Below are 16899 nucleotides of genomic sequence, written 5' to 3' on the forward strand. Positions count from 1 at the left end.
AAAACAAAAATAACTAAGGAGTCTCCAAAAAAGAAAAAAAAATTGGTATGCTCTTTTACTAATTTACAGTAAAAATGTATAGTTTTTACTTCGTATAGGCTATATCACCACTAATTCAGTTAATGATATGTAGTTATGAACCGTAATCTACATGACCCAATCTGCAATTTTAATTTGAAAGTTTAAAAAGATCATAAAAAAAACTGTGAAATGTACAGTCTTGTTCAAAATAATAGCAGTACAATGTGACTAACCAGAATAATCAAGGTTTTTAGTATATTTTTTATTGCTACGTGGCAAACAAGTTACCAGTAGGTTCAGTAGATTGTCAGAAAACAAACAAGACCCAGCATTCATGATATGCACACTCTTAAGGCTGTGCAATTGGGCAATTAGTTGAAAGGGGTGTGTTCAAAAAAATAGCAGTGTCTACCTTTGACTGTACAAACTCAAAACTATTTTGTACAAACATTTTTTTTTTCTGGGATTTAGCAATCCTGTGAATCACTAAACTAATATTTAGTTGTATGACCACAGTTTTTTAAAACTGCTTGACATCTGTGTGGCATGGAGTCAACCAACTTGTGGCACCTCTCAGCTGTCATTCCACTCCATGATTCTTTAACAACATTCCACAATTCATTCACATTTCTTGGTTTTGCTTCAGAAACAGCATTTTTGATATCACCCCACAAGTTCTCAATTGGATTAAGGTCTGGAGATTGGGCTGGCCACTCCATAACATTAATTTTGTTGGTTTGGAACCAAGACTTTGCCCGTTTACTAGTGTGTTTTGGGTCATTGTCTTGTTGAAACAACCATTTCAAGGGCATGTCCTCTTCAGCATAGGGCAACATGACCTCTTCAAGTATTTTAACATATGCAAACTGATCCATGATCCCTGGTATGCGATAAATAGGCCCAACACCATAGTAGGAGAAACATGCCCATATCATGATGCTTGCACCTCCATGCTTCACTGTCTTCACTGTGTACTGTGGCTTGAATTCAGAGTTTGGGGGTCGTCTCACAAACTGCCTGTGGCCCTTGGACCCAAAAAGAACAATTTTACTCTCATCAGTCCACAAAATGTTCCTCAATTTCTCTTTAGGCCAGTTGATGTGTTCTTTGGCAAATTGTAACCTCTTCTGCACATGCCTTTTTTTTAACAGAGGGACTTTGCGGGGGATTCTTGAAAATAGATTAGCTTCACACAGACGTCTTCTAACTGTCACAGTACTTACAGGTAACTCCAGACTGTCTTTGATCATCCTGGAGGTGATCATTGGCTGAGCCTTTGCCATTCTGGTTATTCTTCTATCCATTTTGATGGTTGTCTTCCGTTTTCTTCCACGTCTCTCTGGTTTTGCTCTCCATTTTAAGGCATTGGAGATCATTTTAGCTGAACAGCCTATCATTTTTTGCACCTCTTTATAGGTTTTCCCCTCTCTAATCAACTTTTTAATCAAAGTACACTGTTCTTCTGAACAATGTCTTGAACGACCCGTTTTCCTCAGCTTTCAAATGCATGTTCAACAAGTGTTGGCTTCATCCTTAAATAGGGGCCACCTGATTCACACCTGTTTCTTCACAAAATTGATGACCTCAGTGATTGAATGCCACACTGCTATTTTTTTGAACACACCCCTTTCAACTAATTCAACTAATTGCCCAATTGCACAGCCTTAAGAGCGTGCATATCATGAATGCTGGGTCTCATTTGTTTTCTGAGAATCTACTGAACCTACTGGTAACTTGTTTGCCACGTAGCAATAAAAAATATACTAAAAACCTTGATTATTCTGGTTAGTCACATTGTACTGCTATTATTTTGAACAATACTGTACCCCTGAAAGTAACATTTCCTAAAAAAAAACAGAGTAGCCTAATGCAAGATTACATTTATTCCATGAATTAATTATAAAGCAGTTATCATCTGTGTTTGGTAGTCAGTTTTCCAAACACTTATGAACAACAACGATAGCATGAGAGTGAATGTAGGCTGGGGTCTTCTTTATGTCCTGCAGTTCTGGTGTCACAGGGATGTCAGGCTTGCTGAAGGACTGCATGTGTGAGGCATGAATAAGCAGTGTTGACCGCAGACACATCTACTCAGCAACAACACATTTACATTCCCTTCCGGTTCAAAACACAAATACTGAATGACAAGTCAAAGATTATACAGACAAACATTTCTCTCCTGATTCAGACAAGACGACTTCATTTTATGAATAGAGGACTCATATTTTAGGTTTGAAGCTTAAATGAACAAGAGGAGTGGCTAGACGCACACTGAACCACTCAAGACTTGAAGTCTACAAAAATTATTTTATTTTTCAAATTGCATCGTGCAAAAAGATAGCAAGATAGCAATGCGCTGAAATATTTGCTGGTGTCTATTCTGTTTTTAACCCACATGCACTTTGCACGATGCATTGAGCATTGACGCAGCACTAAATGCATTATAACATCTCATGAAATGCTACAACTCTCTGGTTGCTTTGACTAAGTAAAAATTGGTCCGATTTCTTTAACTACTTGCTCACAAAAACTATTTTTAAACCATATTGAGGCTTCAGAACCAAAACTCCCCTAATTTCCCATTTGGGGAAACATTAATTTTGCACCTTCAAAAAAAAAAAAATCTTAAGAGCGTAATTATGAAATGTAATAAATTTTGTTATGGGCGTTATTTCAAAATAGTTTCTACTTGCAGGTGATTGAATAAATCCTTCCATTTTATACAAAATACTAATTGGTCAACAAAACATTCCCACTTTTTTTCAGTGAGCATTTTCAAGGACATTTCAAGGTCATTAATTTATTTACGATGACAATAAAAGACTAGGATCATGCCCTAAAGAAATATATTCCTCTCTACAGAAGTCTAAAACTTAATTTCAGTACCATTGGAGAGAAAAAAAATTAATAATAATTTTCAACCCTTTCCTGAAATTTTACCTTTTCTCTAATTTGTCTTCAGTTTTTTCAGGATGTGTGGGAACCCTGGTTTGGCTTATGAATGGTCTTAGTCTGAACTAGCAGAATGCCTCTGAATGCTTAAAGGGCCAGATTGACAGCATTTGCCAGTGCAAAACCCTGGCATACTGTCAGAGTTTACAAAAGACATGCAATGAAAAATGAGTGATGAAGAGAGAGATTTGCAGCTGACCTTATTGCATATGCATTTGTAGTTTCCCTTTTAGATGAAAAAATTATGAGAATCACTGACAGCATCACACAGATCTCAAACCTATATTTTTCTGTAAATTATGATTTTGAGAATATAGAAGATTTAGCGGTTCACCTCGAGTGGTTTATAAAACAAATAATCTAAAGTATAACACCCAATTTGTTATGTAAAAAAAACTCACTGAACTTCATTTAGTGATGGTGGCATTTATTTGGTGCCACATGATACATAAGTTCATAAAAAAAAAAAATGTAAATACTAAAAAGGAAAAATAGTATTCAAAAATGACAGAAAACATGGAAAAAAAGAAGTCAAGTATACACAGGAAAAAAAAAAGCTGTACAAAATGTTACACGCATTAAAATCTGTAAGAAAATCTTAAAAACGAGAAAAAGTGTTCAAATGCTCGTCTTCAGCACAGTGGCTCATGCACTTCACTTTCCCATACTGCTGAGAATATTGGCCTGTGAGGGGGAAAAAGAAATAATTGAAATGGTGTGTGATAAAGGAAAACTGCTAAATCACAATGTAGTGTGCTTTCCTCCAGACACATTATTAAACGATCCACATTAGACACAAACCACAAACCTTTATGAAAGAAGAGAAACGTTTAACTGTAATGCCTTCGATCTGCCTCAGGTCTTCCACCTACACACAAGGAAAATAAAGAGAAACCTGATTATGAAATGAGCCTCATGTCAAAGTTTGGCACATCACAGGTGAAGAGCCAGACTTCTACCTGTGTGAAGTCCCCATGAATCTCTCTCCAGCCCATGATTAATTTAGCTTTCTTGTCTCCGATCAGCTGCAGGCTCTTGAGATCCTTCAGAGAGCCGGAGTTGAGCGTCTGCAGGATCTTCCTCCTGGACTGCTCTAGTAACGCTGAATCCAGATGGGACTCCCAGTTGACGTCAACAGCTGAGGGAGGATCCACACCTCCGTTCTCCTTCCCCTGACCAACCTTTGAATCATGTCAAACGTGCAAGGAAAATCTGTTACGGTCAATATACCATCACTTGGCAGCTTTTAAAGAAACCAGAGAAATTTCTGTCCCTCCATTGAGTTCAAACTTTAAGTTCATAAAGAGATTATTAAAAAAAAAAATGCATATGTAGTTATTAAACTGGATGCATAGAAAACTTCAGCCATCTACTGGCCATAACTGTCATAACATGATTTTACTTCTTCACCAGGCAGCAAAACCCAATACATGATTTTTTCTAATTTTGTTCATGTTCCAACTTACAGAAGTTATATATATTTTCACTGTACTGAAGTTTGTATACTTGCTTATACAAATATTAAAATCTCAAAAGTGCGTATTGAAGAAATTTGTGTGAGACAGAGAGAGATTTTTTTTTTAACTGGCATTTGAATCTGTATCCCTGTAATATCAATTATTTTATAGGACCCAAACTCCTGGTCAGAGCATTATTTATTATTATATATTGTTTTATGCACGTGTAAAGAACAACCAGCAGCACACTGACCTCAGTTTGGACACGTTTCTTCTTCTTATCCAAGAACTGAGAGGGTTTACACACCACAGCACACTGCTGCAACGGCTGCACCTGAGAGACTGAGATGTGTTTGGACAGGAAGAAACGGCTGAAATGTTGTGCTTAAAGGAATAGTTCATCAAAAATGAAATTTGCTGTACATGTACTCAACCTCAGGCCATCCAAGATGTAGAGGAGTTTGTAGCTTCTTCAAAAGATTTGGAGAAATTTAGCACTACACCACTTGCTCTTGATATGAAAAGTTGCATTTTTGTACAAAAATCAGCAAGTCAGAATTCAGACTTTCTAACTTTAAACAGTTGCTTCTGATCAAAATATTAGTTCATCATCCAGTACCCTGTTGTCTCTCACAAAATGTTTCTGCTTATAAACCGTGCATATTCTTAAAAACATGCAGCTTTTGTCTTCACAACACAATAATGGATAGACTGGAGTGGTGTGGATTGGGATGTTTTTTATCAGCTGTTTGGACTCTCATTCTGACGGCACCCATTCACTGCAGAGCATCCATTGGGGAACAAGAGGTGGAATGCTAAATTTCTCAAAATCTTTTCTGATGAAGTAAAACTTAACATCTTGAATGGCCTGAGGGCCAGTACATTTTCAACAAAATTTCATTTTTTGGGTGAACGATTGCTAAATTTAGATTTCCAGGAAATGCACTCTTTAACGTATCAGTTCAGTTTTCCATCTGGAAGCACAGAAGCTGACAGCAGCAGGATGAGAGCGGGGACAGAGCGGAAAAGCTTTGAGCCCTGAAGGACAAAGCTGTAGCATCACAGAAACATACAGCATACTAACAGCACAAGTCAACAGGCAGAGAGGAAAGAGCAGGAAAAAAGGGTAATTAAACACTAAACCACTTAAATCAATACTGCGTTCTCGTGCATGAAGTGTCCCAGGAGGACTAGAAGGATGAAGTTAACCACAACTAACCCTGTAATGGTGTGACAACCGCTTGCTGTTTGCGTGGTTTGGCGACTGTAGACTGTTTTCTGTGCAGAAGGGGAAGATCTGTCTTAAAGAGAAGTGCATCTTTGGACTCTTTCTCATTCTGCTTGTTAAACTTGTTTGCTTTGTCCTCCAGCTCCTTCTGTTTCTCCTTCAACATCTATGGGAAGACGGCAGAACGTATTTGAAATCACCCACTGGTTGATGGGAAGAGGTCTTCCAAACTGAGCAATCATGATCATGTACAGTTTGCAGCTGGTATTAGTAATCTGGCCCAATCTGATTAACAACAAGCAGGAAGAATGTTTGTCCCACTGCTGCCTATTTCACAGAAACTGCTTAGATGATCAGCTCGCATTTTTCAAACTTTCAATTCACTGAAATTGAGATAGAAATATTGTTCTGACGAAGCAATAGAGCCAAATCAGCCCTCTATGCACACCTTGGTGATATAATCGCCATTGGCTAGTAAATTTTTTTGTTTAGTCGCCAGACTAATATACTTTTACACACACACAAATAAATAATTATACAGGGGTTAAAACAAAATATATAAAAAATTCTGGAGGCAGGGCAGCACATGCGAAGCAAGCAATGACTCTGGCAACTTTAACATTTGAAAGAATACTATGGCAAAGATATTGCTTACTTTATTCAAACTGATTTTCTTTTTCATGAATATATAGTTGACCTGAAGAATGACAGCTATATCATACACTTGGAAAATTATGAGCTATATCATATATTATGAGCTTTCTCAACCCTAGGGGTGTGAAAATACTCTAAGCTCACCAGATGAGACAAAATACAGATACTTGGTTCACTACAACAAGACAATATTTTAATACTATTTTCAGAGGTACTATATGGAGTAAAAAAAAAAAAATTTATATATATATATATATATATAAATACTCCGTGAAAATATTACTCCATTAAAAAGTACAGGTATCTGGTCAAAATCATTCTTGAGTAAAAGTAAAAAGTACAACTTTAAATTGTACTCAAGGTATTAAAAAAGTAGAAGTACTTTTTTTTCTGACAGACAATACAGAAGATTGGTTAAAGGGAGAGAATGAAAAAATACAATGGCACAGGTCAAACAGCAATTAAAATGAAACAGCGGAACACCAAAAATAAAAAAACAAAATACAGGGTAAGGGATTAAAAGGAAACTCAATTTCCACCCTCATGTCATCCTATATGACTTTCATTTATCAGATGAACACAAACTAAGAGTTTTGGAAGAAAAAAAAAATCTTTTATATAATGCAAGTGTATGGGACATCCAAAAATGACATTTTTAAAAAAGTTTTTAAAGGCTACTTTATTTGTGTTGTCTATTTAATGTCACTGTCTAAAAGGACAACTGATCTTTTAAATGTTTATTTGGGGCATTTAAAGCTTTTTTCTTAGCAAATATTGATGAATAATTATTTGTGACTAGATTAATGAGAAGCATGCAATTATTACGATTAAAAAGATAAACCCTGACAGTCCTTATTCCTACTTAATGATTCAAAATTCACTTTTTAGGGGCGGGAAAACAACTTTGCTACCTCAATATGCTTCCTCAGATTTGATGGTGAACTTTTGAAGCCAGATATTTACCTGATGAAAGTCATAATTGAAGCAGAAATGTGTGTGTTTGATGCATGAAAACAATGATCATTAGTTCTCACGTCAAGCACACACGTTTGACCTTCTGTTTACCATATTTAATGTGCTTAAGATAAAATAAAAATATAATGTACTTTAAGATGAAATAAAATTGTAAGTAAAAAGCAAAGTTTTTTTTCTTAAATGTAATCAAGTAAAAGTACAAGTAGTCAGTTTAAATTGTAGTTGAGTAAAGTACAAATCCCCCAAAATAATATTAAGTACACTAATCAAGTAAAATTACTCAAGTATTTTACACCTCTGACTATTTTTAAGAAATTTTCAAATGACAAAATATTTGTCATTTAATTAGAAAAAGTTATGCAGTTGTATTTAGAAATATTTTAACTAATATAGGGCTGTAACTAATGATCACTTTGGTAATCAAGTAATCTGATATTTTTTTAGTAACACAAACGGACCCAAGTGAAAACCAGGCTTTAGTATGACCATTTATATCTAAACTAACGATGGAGGCAAAAATAATTGGCTCAAATAAAATATCAAATAATTATCAAGTAATTACTTGATTATATTGAAAAACTATTGTAAAAATACATAATGAAATATGCCTATATAGGGATGCACTGGTTGACTGGCCATAAATCGGAACCGACGGGTTTTTGCTTAAAATACGCGATCGGCAATCGCCCGGTTTTTGGTCTTTTTTGGCTGGTTTTTCCGGAAGTGCGCACGCGTGCACAGACTACATTGAAATCATTTGCCATCACGTAATTTGTGTGGAAGTATTTCTAAATCTGTGCGCTGGAAACGACAGACGTTCAGAACTTGAAGTGCAGAGCTTCACGTCTGAGGCACAGCACAGATAGCAGGAAGAAAACAGCAGCTGGTGTACTGACACACAAATAGTTCCTTTCCCTGTGCGAGCGTACTGTACCTGTCCGCGCCTATTTAATTCACAGTGAAGAGATGTTTAGCTCAACTTCTCACGTGTTGGATGAGAAACGAAACCAACTAAACTGTGACAAAACGAAAATGTTTTTTTTTTTTATATATAACGTGCAAACATGTTTGAAAAGAGAAGTAAACATCAGTACTGTATATGATTATTTTTATTTTACCTTAAAAATACATAGACTTTATTTGATATAAAAATCACCTGCTGTAGCACACTGAGAAAAAGTATTTCATTCATTCAATGAAAGAATTTAGGGTAATAATTCATATCTATATTTTTTTAACTTGAGCAAATAGTTATTTTTCATTGGCTCAAGTAAAAAAATATAGATGCGAATCATTACTCTATTTTTTTTTTTTAAATTGGATGAATGAAACGCTTTACATTTTTGTTTTATTCGCACCAACATTATTTTATTTTAACATTTTTGGAATAATTCATTTATATAGCATACTTTATTATTTTCACTGGTAAAACTTTTTTTTAAATGTAAAACCAAATTTAAAAACTAAAACAAATACTGAATGCTGATTAAGAAACATCTTATTGAATGTGTGTTGATTGTGTTGATGGATTGTAGAACAATGCAGTTACTTTTTAATTTCACATGGTTACAGTTAATCTTTTCATTTAAGGCCAGTTCTATGTAGTTTCAACACAATTCAAAAACAAGCTAAATGCTGATGTTTTTATCATCTAAGTTTGTATTGAATGTAGCCTAATTACTGTGCAGTTACTGCTGTTAATTTCAGATAGTTACGGTTATTGTTTTCAATAGCCAAAAGCCACTTTACAGTGTGATTAAGCAATGTTTAAAAATCGCTAAAATATTTATATTTGGCCACAATGAAATCGCGTTGCACAATACATGACATATTTAGCCATAGGTTTATGTATTCTCCCGTGTTGGCAAAGGTTTATTATTTATTTACGTAAAAAACCTAGTGAGATAATGCACATGGTTTATCCAGATGAACATTACTTTACATTGAAAACATAAGTTGCTTAAACAATTATAAAAAAGAAAAAAAAAAACAGCACCATGCACGTATGTATATTTTAATTCAAAGGTCCGAAAACCAAAATCACAAAAGTAGGCTACCTTCTTCATTTAAAACCATGAGATACAGTGGGATGGGGAAAACCACCTTAAAGTCTTGAGACATGTTTTTTAAAAGTTGAACTTACATAAATTGTATATGGCTTATTAAACATGCTGCGCTCTAGAGCGAGACAAGAGTGCAACGCTGTCCTCCTAGAAAATGTGATGAATATGCATTCTTGTTAACTGCTTGGATTCAGTTTTGACGTAAACATCTCCACATTGATGCTCTCATTTCCCGCAATATATTTAAAGAACACTAAACTAGACAAATATAAAAAATTTGTCAATTGTTTTTTTGACAGCCCTAATGTTAAACTAATAAGCCTCTCACACACACATACTGGCGAGTAAAATCTAAGAATCTATTAGCCAATGGCTAACTGTAGTTAAAAATTTAGTCGCCCAGAGTAAGATTTGGTTGCATATGCAAGTGATTTACTTGCAATGTCGAGGGTTTCAAATATTGAAAGAGTGCGTACGATACCTGTATTTCTTTACGGGACTGTGCTACAGTTTTGAGCAGGTTGAGTCTTTCCATCTCAGCAGAGCCCATCATCATCTTCTCCAGGGCCAGGAGTCTTTCCAGAACCGATGAATCAGGTGAACTGAAAGACATTTCAACTTTAAGCACATTTACACCAGCCAGACAGCATCAGATTCACATGTATACCGGGCTATGATCAGGCAAGAGAAAGGACCCGCGGAAATATTGCTTTCCAGCGCTGGCGAGAACTCCAGAAGGGCAAGGGAATTGGATGAAGAGGTTGCTTTACATTGATTTTACATTGATTTTGCTTTTTCACAAAACTTTTCTGTGTTGGCTTTTGCTTAAATAATCTGGGAGGCATCGTAGATCACCTATCGTCACTGCCAGGGTTGTGTACGTGTGGGGCGGAGTTATCGAAACAGGGGCGAGGTCCTGGTGGGTTATGGGCATGTTTGTTTAGGTGCTTTCAGATATCAACAGTTTCACAAAAATCACTTAGTGCACCTTCTAAGCAACACTGTGAAGGAAAAAATATATAATATCAATATCAACTATAAAATCCCATTATTTAGTATTTATTATATTTTTGTGGAAAATGCACCTTAAAATTAGACATTATATTATGGAGTAGAAAGTTTAAAACATTATTTTACTTGAAATAAGAACCATTTCTAATATGATAAAATGTCTTTTTACTGTGACTTTTGATCTTACTAATGCAACCTTACTGAATAAAAGTATTAATTAAAAATCTTGTTGATTAAAAATAACGGTAAGCAATTTTAAATTACTTAACATTAAGGTTGATATATTAGTCTTACTTTTCGTGGGTTAACTCATCTTCCCCAGTTCAAAATGAAATGAATTTGACAGCTATTCAGAATTATGGCTTGATCGTCCAGCACTACAGTACATGTGTCCTCCCTACTCATGTCCAGTGAGGCACATTTAGCCTGTGGTCTTTGTCATAGGGAGTTTTCCTTTTAGCACCAGCTACCAAATCATGGCCTACAGCACAAAGCCAAGACCTGTTAAAGTGCTCACACAATAAACTAGTTCACCTGTTCTAGCAAGCTGTCGTACCTGTGTGGATGTATAGGAGGTGATGGACACTGCTCAGCTTTCTTTCCCTCTTTAGACTTTTTGTTCTGATGTTCACCAGAACCTCCAGCCTCCTGTTCCTCTCCGGTTCTCTTTACAGTAGCTAGGAGTGAAGGGGTAAAATTATCACCACATACCCTTTCATTATAATCCAGAGAAATATAATAATAATACTGCACTGCTCACTAATCGTAGGAGCCAAAACGGTTTCCCTGACAAATGGCCGATTGACAATCTGCTTAGACTTGGCGGCGAAGTTAAGGGCTGAGAAGGTGTCAAAGTAGTATTTGTACTCCGGCGCGATGTTTGTGATCATGACCGAATGGGCCGAACCACCCAGAGAGTCCTGCAGCAGACGGGTGAGTTTACTGTCTCTGTAGGGCACGCGGCCCCCGGCCCCTGTGTTCAGAGCGTCCACCACTTTACTGAGGGTGAAGAGGGACAGGTTGATGGCTCCACTCTCTTTCAGACGGATGCCCTGGTTTCCTGTGCGCCGGTTGTCTTCTGAACCAGCCAAGTCAACTAAATACAGCTTTCCTGTTTGTTGTCTGTGTGGCGGCCCACGCTGAGACTTCACTACCTGAGAGAAAAACAAACGCATTTATGTGATTGTTAGTCTTTTGAAGAGGACTGGTAACTTTATAGGACCCAATAAAGTCAGTTTTATTTTTGCACAAACTCTGCCTGAATTTTTCTGGATTCTGTTTTAATGCCTAACTACAATTTAATAAATTGAACAACAAGAATGGCCAATAAAGTCAACTGATTGACCAACTGAATTTCAATGAAAGAGGTTGATTGGGTTTATGGGGTGCAGTCTAACATGTTCCTGCTTCATTGTTTTTTAAGCTTATTTTTTCTAATAATTTACCTTTATTCCACACCGTTCTGTCCCTTTTCTGAAAAAAACACCTCGATTTATTTCCTGTTATCATGAATAACACGTGAGGGACTGGGATTGGTCAGCTGGCTCAGTGCGTTGTGATTGGCTAAACCGCCTCGAGCGCGTCTGAACACCCCGCCCCTCTAAAGCTCAGAATGTGCTCCGGTTGTATCGTAAACAATGACGTTCTCTATATTGCTTATCAATTTGAGCCTGATTGAGATGCAGAGAATATTAATGGAGAGGATCGTGCAGAACCTGTGAAAGCACGGCTCTTAAATGGTATGTTTGTTTGTTGTGGTCTCATACTTTTAGATACGCTGTGTTTGTAAATGCAACTGCTTCTGTTTTTAATATACAGTTTTATTCTGATTAAAGCTTTAATACAGCACGGCAACCATACACGTTTCCATATATAAAGCTTCTCATAGCTATGTGAAATAAGTCTATAAATGGAACAGTTTGTTGGAGCTGATCTGAATGAGAGGGGGAGAGAGAGACTGAAAGAGAGAGAGAGAGAGAGAGAGAGAGCTGCAGAGCGACATGGGGAACAGTATTAACAACCGCTGCTTCAGAACATTGGTTTGAAACTTGTGAATCCATTAAAACCATTACAGAAGACAGAATCACAATTCATATGCACAAATTTTTCCCGTACACATCTAGTTTTCTCTTCCTCTTATCTATAGCAGTACAACATGGCCACACACCCTTTTTTGCATGTTATCTGGGTTTGTGATGTAACAGACCCTGGAAGAAGCTCATTGTAGACCCTTAAAAGACAATATTTCTGATTGCTTTCAGCGCTGCAACTTTGTAGATAGCATTATTTGTCTTTAATTCTTTTAATGAATTAATTTTAATAAAAAAAGATGGCTAAATTAGTTGAATTCATAAAACTAACTATTTAATAAACTTTTATAATAACAGTGGCCTATAAAATGCATTAAATTAAACTTGAACAATTCCTTTAATTTTTTGGCAAACAAAGTGCTGCCCACCAGAGGTTTACGTTTTAAATGAAAACATGGCAACTAAATTTGCCATTTCTTAAAAATAATAAACATTTCTTAATAATAATAATAATAATAATAATATGTATATTATTATTATTTTGACACACACATTCTATTGTAATGCAGCTATAACTTATTTTGACGTTTTTTTTTTATTGATGCAGACTTCATATTTAACTAGCACTATTGTGCTTTAATATTTAGTCACTAGTCTAACGCACAAATAATTTAAAGGGGGGGGGGTGAAATGCTATTTCATGCATACTGAGTTTTTTACACTGTTAAAGAGTTGGATTCCCATGCTAAACATGGACAAAGTTTCAAAGTTTCAAGTTGTACGTTTGAAGGAGTATTTTTGTTCCAAAAATACTCCTTCTGGTTTGTCACAGGTTTCGGAAAGTTTTTTTCCGAATATGGCTCTGTGTGACGTTAGATGGAGCGGAATTTCCTTATATGGGTGCTAAGTGCGCGCTCTTCTGCTGGAAGAGCGTGCGCTCCCGTATAGCAGAGCAGAGAGAGGCTGAGCACAGCCTGATCAGAGCGAGAGCGTCGCGAAAAGTCACAAAAGAAGTGTGTTTTTGGTTGCCAGGGCAAGACAACCCTGCACAGATTACCAAAAGAGAAACAGCATTAAGGGACCAGCGGATGGAGTTTATTTTTACAGAGCATCAACGGAGTTGTGCAAGTGTTTTTGTTTGTTCCCTGCATTTCGAAGATGCTTGTTTTACAAACAAGGCCCAGTTTGACGCCGGATTTGCACATCGTTTATTTCTTAAGTATAATGCAGTCCCAACGAAAAAGGGTCACGATCGTGTGTTGGAACCGCAGGCGGTGAGTAAAACTGCTTCAAATATCTCTGTGTTGTTAACTTAGCTATCGGCGCGTAAGCACATCAAGTAAACAACATGCGATGTTGTCATCAAACTGCACTTTCCACATGTAAACCTTACCACATAGAGACGTCGTTGCTGATGCTGCTCTTGTTCAATTTCAGCCTCCAGCCGGTCGTGTTTTTCCGGGAAAAATTGGTACAGACTATCTTTATCTTATGAATATAATAAAACTAAAGACTTCTTGGAGTTATGAAGGATGCAGTACTATTCTATAGGTACTCAAGATTAACAAGATATTGAGTGAAAACGAGCATTTCACCCCCCCTTTAAGTGTAGTGCCCTACTTTTGATTAAGTCATCCAAATTGTGAGAAATTCTGTATTATATAGTACATTTTATTTTTTAATGACTAGTGTTCTCTCTTCCAAATACAACCAGCAGACACTGTAAAAGTCTGTGGTATTTGTTTGATGGAGAGATTTCATTTCAGCACCAGCTACCAAATCATGGTCTACCACACAGAGACCAGGACCTGTTAAAGTGCTAAAGAAGAGCTAGAATGAAGAGAAGTGCGCAGGTTCAAACCTTTATGAGGAGGATAGCGTGACTGCGGCTGGAGCGCTGGTTGAGTTTCGTAGAGGCCGTGGTGCGGTTTAGACTCGCGGGGATAAAATGAGTGTCAAAATCGGTGAAGGATGAGAGTGGTGTGAGTGTTAGCCCGGGAATGAGGATGTTTCTGTCCTTGTCTTCACGGATGGGCAGGTCCTGAGAACCCGGGGACAACAGGTCCAGCACCTACAGACACAGAGTACATCAATACTCCAACGCAGCTGCCACCGAAATGGGTTACATGTGCACCTGTATATTTATACTTAACTACCTTTCGACAGTTTGAGGTAAGCTTTTTTTATTAATACTATTATTTAACATGGAAGCATTAATCAAAAGTGACAGTATGGTAAATAATGAAAATGTAGAATATGCTTCAAATAATGTAGAATTTCATATAAAAGATGTTCCCTTGTTCCTATTTAAAGAATACTGAAATATTAACCAGCAAAAACTTTCAACAATTGATAAATATTTCTTAAGTGACATAAGCATTTCTGAAGGATCATGCGGCACTGAAGATGGACTAATGGCTGCTGAAAACCCAAGGAAATAAATGCTCTCAAAACCTCTGACCTTTTCATTGTAGATCTCGAGGTAAGACATCCCAACCGAGTATTCCCAACCATCCAGATCCTTTTTCTGAAATTCAACCAGTCTGAAGACCTCCTTCACGGCTCTGGTAATAACACCCGGCTGCTCTTGACTGCCAAGCATAGTGTGGGTCTTTCCTGAGGAAATGAACAGGGGTCTCTAAATTGTGAATTGATAATATAACGGCACTTCATAATAATCCTAAGAATCACATCACACGAGTTACTAAAGGAATGTCATACAGAAATGTCATAGTTTACACTGAGATGATAACGACATCGCTTTTATCCATTAAATCCATTATCAAAAGTTTACCAGCCCCGAAAATCTCGCACAGACACCCAGAACAGGAATATCACCTGCAGAGGAAAAGACGACACAGAGCAAAGAGTCATACCTGCTCCAGTGGGTCCATAAGCAAAGACACTGGCGTTCTGACCATGAAGGATGTGAGGGAGGATGGGCTTGACCGAGGTCAGAAACACCTCCTGCTGTGTGGACTGTTCACCATGAAACACATCAAACCTACAAACCAATTTACCGGGTTTATGAACAAAGTTTAAATTAATCACTGCGAAAATAAATCGTTTGAAGACTACAATAAGAAAAAACACTTAAAGGTCCCATGATGTGGATTATTTTCTCTTTGTGTTTATTTTATGTCTCCTGAGGAATTAATGTTAATATTAAAAAACATCATAAAGTGAAATTTTCATGTCATAGGACCTATAAATATAAAAGTATTTTATTTTGCATGTATTAAACATTTTATGCTATAAATTTGTAATACTTTTGTACTTAAAGAAAAAAAAAAAAAGAAAAAAGGATGCAATCACCTTAAAAAAAAAAAAAAAAAACCTGCAGAAAAATATAACGTAACCAATAAATAAAGCTCAATGCGGTTGACAAATCGAGTCAAAAGTTAACAAAGTTAAAAAAAAAATTTAGAAACCTGCCTGGAATTGTTTTATAAAAATAGAATTTTATAAAAAAAAAGTTTTATAAAAATAATCTCAAATGTTAAAAACACACATTGAGAATCAAATCCACTGAGGAAAGAAGAAACTACTGTAAAATATTGTTGTATTACATTATTTTCTAAATGGACCTAAATCAACCAAAATTGGTCATGTAAACAGTAAAAGCCTTCTTCTTTAGTGTTTTATGTGTATCTCTTCGTGATAATCCACGCAGGCATGTTTAAAGCCAGAGGATTTTAATCAAGAGAAGTTTGATATCAGCACCAGCTACCAAATCATGATCTACTGCACCGAGACCATGACCTGTTAAAAGTGCTCAATAATGAAGGAGACAGAAACACTAAAGTGCAAACTTGAAGGATCATGACTGACTGGTACTGAAGCGTCTCAGTGGCGTTCCTCCAGTTGACGATCTCCAATTTCTGGGGCCCTAAACCCCTGACACAGGGCCCTTCTTGCTTCTCATCCTGCGGCTCCATGTAGGGCCTGAGCCGAACCGCCACTCGAACCCGAGAGGTCCGTCTGGACCCAGCAGCTCCATCGCTCACAGCAACACGCTGTGCCATTCCTGACATCAAACCATTAGACTCTTCATCATCAAAAACACGCTCATAAAAACACTGGATGGAAATACACTCGAGTTTTCTGAATGTTTAACTCCGTGACGCACTGACGTGTTCACTTTCCAAAAGCAACACACGGACATAATAATAAAACAAATACATTAAACTTACCTAATGTGTTATGTAACTGTTAGTCCACGTTTCGGCGTATATTATCTGTTCTCTGGAACAATATAAGATTTTTGATAAACTAGTTTTAGTCAGTACATCACCACTAAACTCCTCAAACAATGGCGTCTGTCGGGCAAAAGGCAAAGCACGGTTACTTTCAAAAGATGAAAACCCCGCCCCTTCACTAGATTTAACCAATCAGCGCACCCGAATCAATGCGCATGCCTCCTTCTTTCAAACAAAAGCGTTGTGACGCCATCATTCGGTAGTATATTGGAATAACACAATATATATTTTTGAAAATCAGAAATACAA

At 36.7% G+C, this 16899-nt stretch overlaps 1 protein-coding gene and 1 non-coding gene across 3 annotated transcripts; both read right to left on the minus strand.

The window, feature by feature from the left end:
- Positions 1-3379: 3379 nt before the first annotated feature.
- Positions 3380-16745, minus strand: LOC113056376 (kinesin-like protein KIF22). 2 transcript variants are annotated; one of them, XM_026223129.1, is made up of 13 exons: positions 16585-16745; positions 16223-16418; positions 15268-15395; positions 14853-15007; positions 14253-14462; positions 11122-11515; positions 10918-11038; positions 9832-9952; positions 5650-5824; positions 4684-4772; positions 3933-4154; positions 3782-3841; positions 3380-3657 (listed from the first exon to the last, which is right to left on the minus strand). In XM_026223129.1, exons 2-13 carry the CDS (start codon positions 16414-16416, stop codon positions 3628-3630), a joined length of 1899 nt encoding a protein of 632 aa, XP_026078914.1. In that variant the 5' UTR covers positions 16417-16418; positions 16585-16745; the 3' UTR covers positions 3380-3627. The 2 variants fall into 2 exon arrangements, with proteins under 2 accessions (XP_026078914.1, XP_026078915.1); XM_026223130.1 differs by lacking the exons at positions 3380-3657; positions 3782-3841; positions 3933-4154; positions 4684-4772 and adding an exon at positions 5246-5481.
- LOC113056567 (small nucleolar RNA SNORA30/SNORA37 family) lies at positions 14078-14214 on the minus strand. The gene has a single exon (XR_003277714.1). It is a non-coding gene; the product is annotated as a small nucleolar RNA SNORA30/SNORA37 family (small nucleolar RNA).
- Positions 16746-16899: the final 154 nt, after the last annotated feature.

Source organism: Carassius auratus, chromosome 37, assembly GCF_003368295.1.
Source record: "Carassius auratus strain Wakin chromosome 37, ASM336829v1, whole genome shotgun sequence".
Taxonomy (NCBI): domain Eukaryota; kingdom Metazoa; phylum Chordata; class Actinopteri; order Cypriniformes; family Cyprinidae; genus Carassius; species Carassius auratus.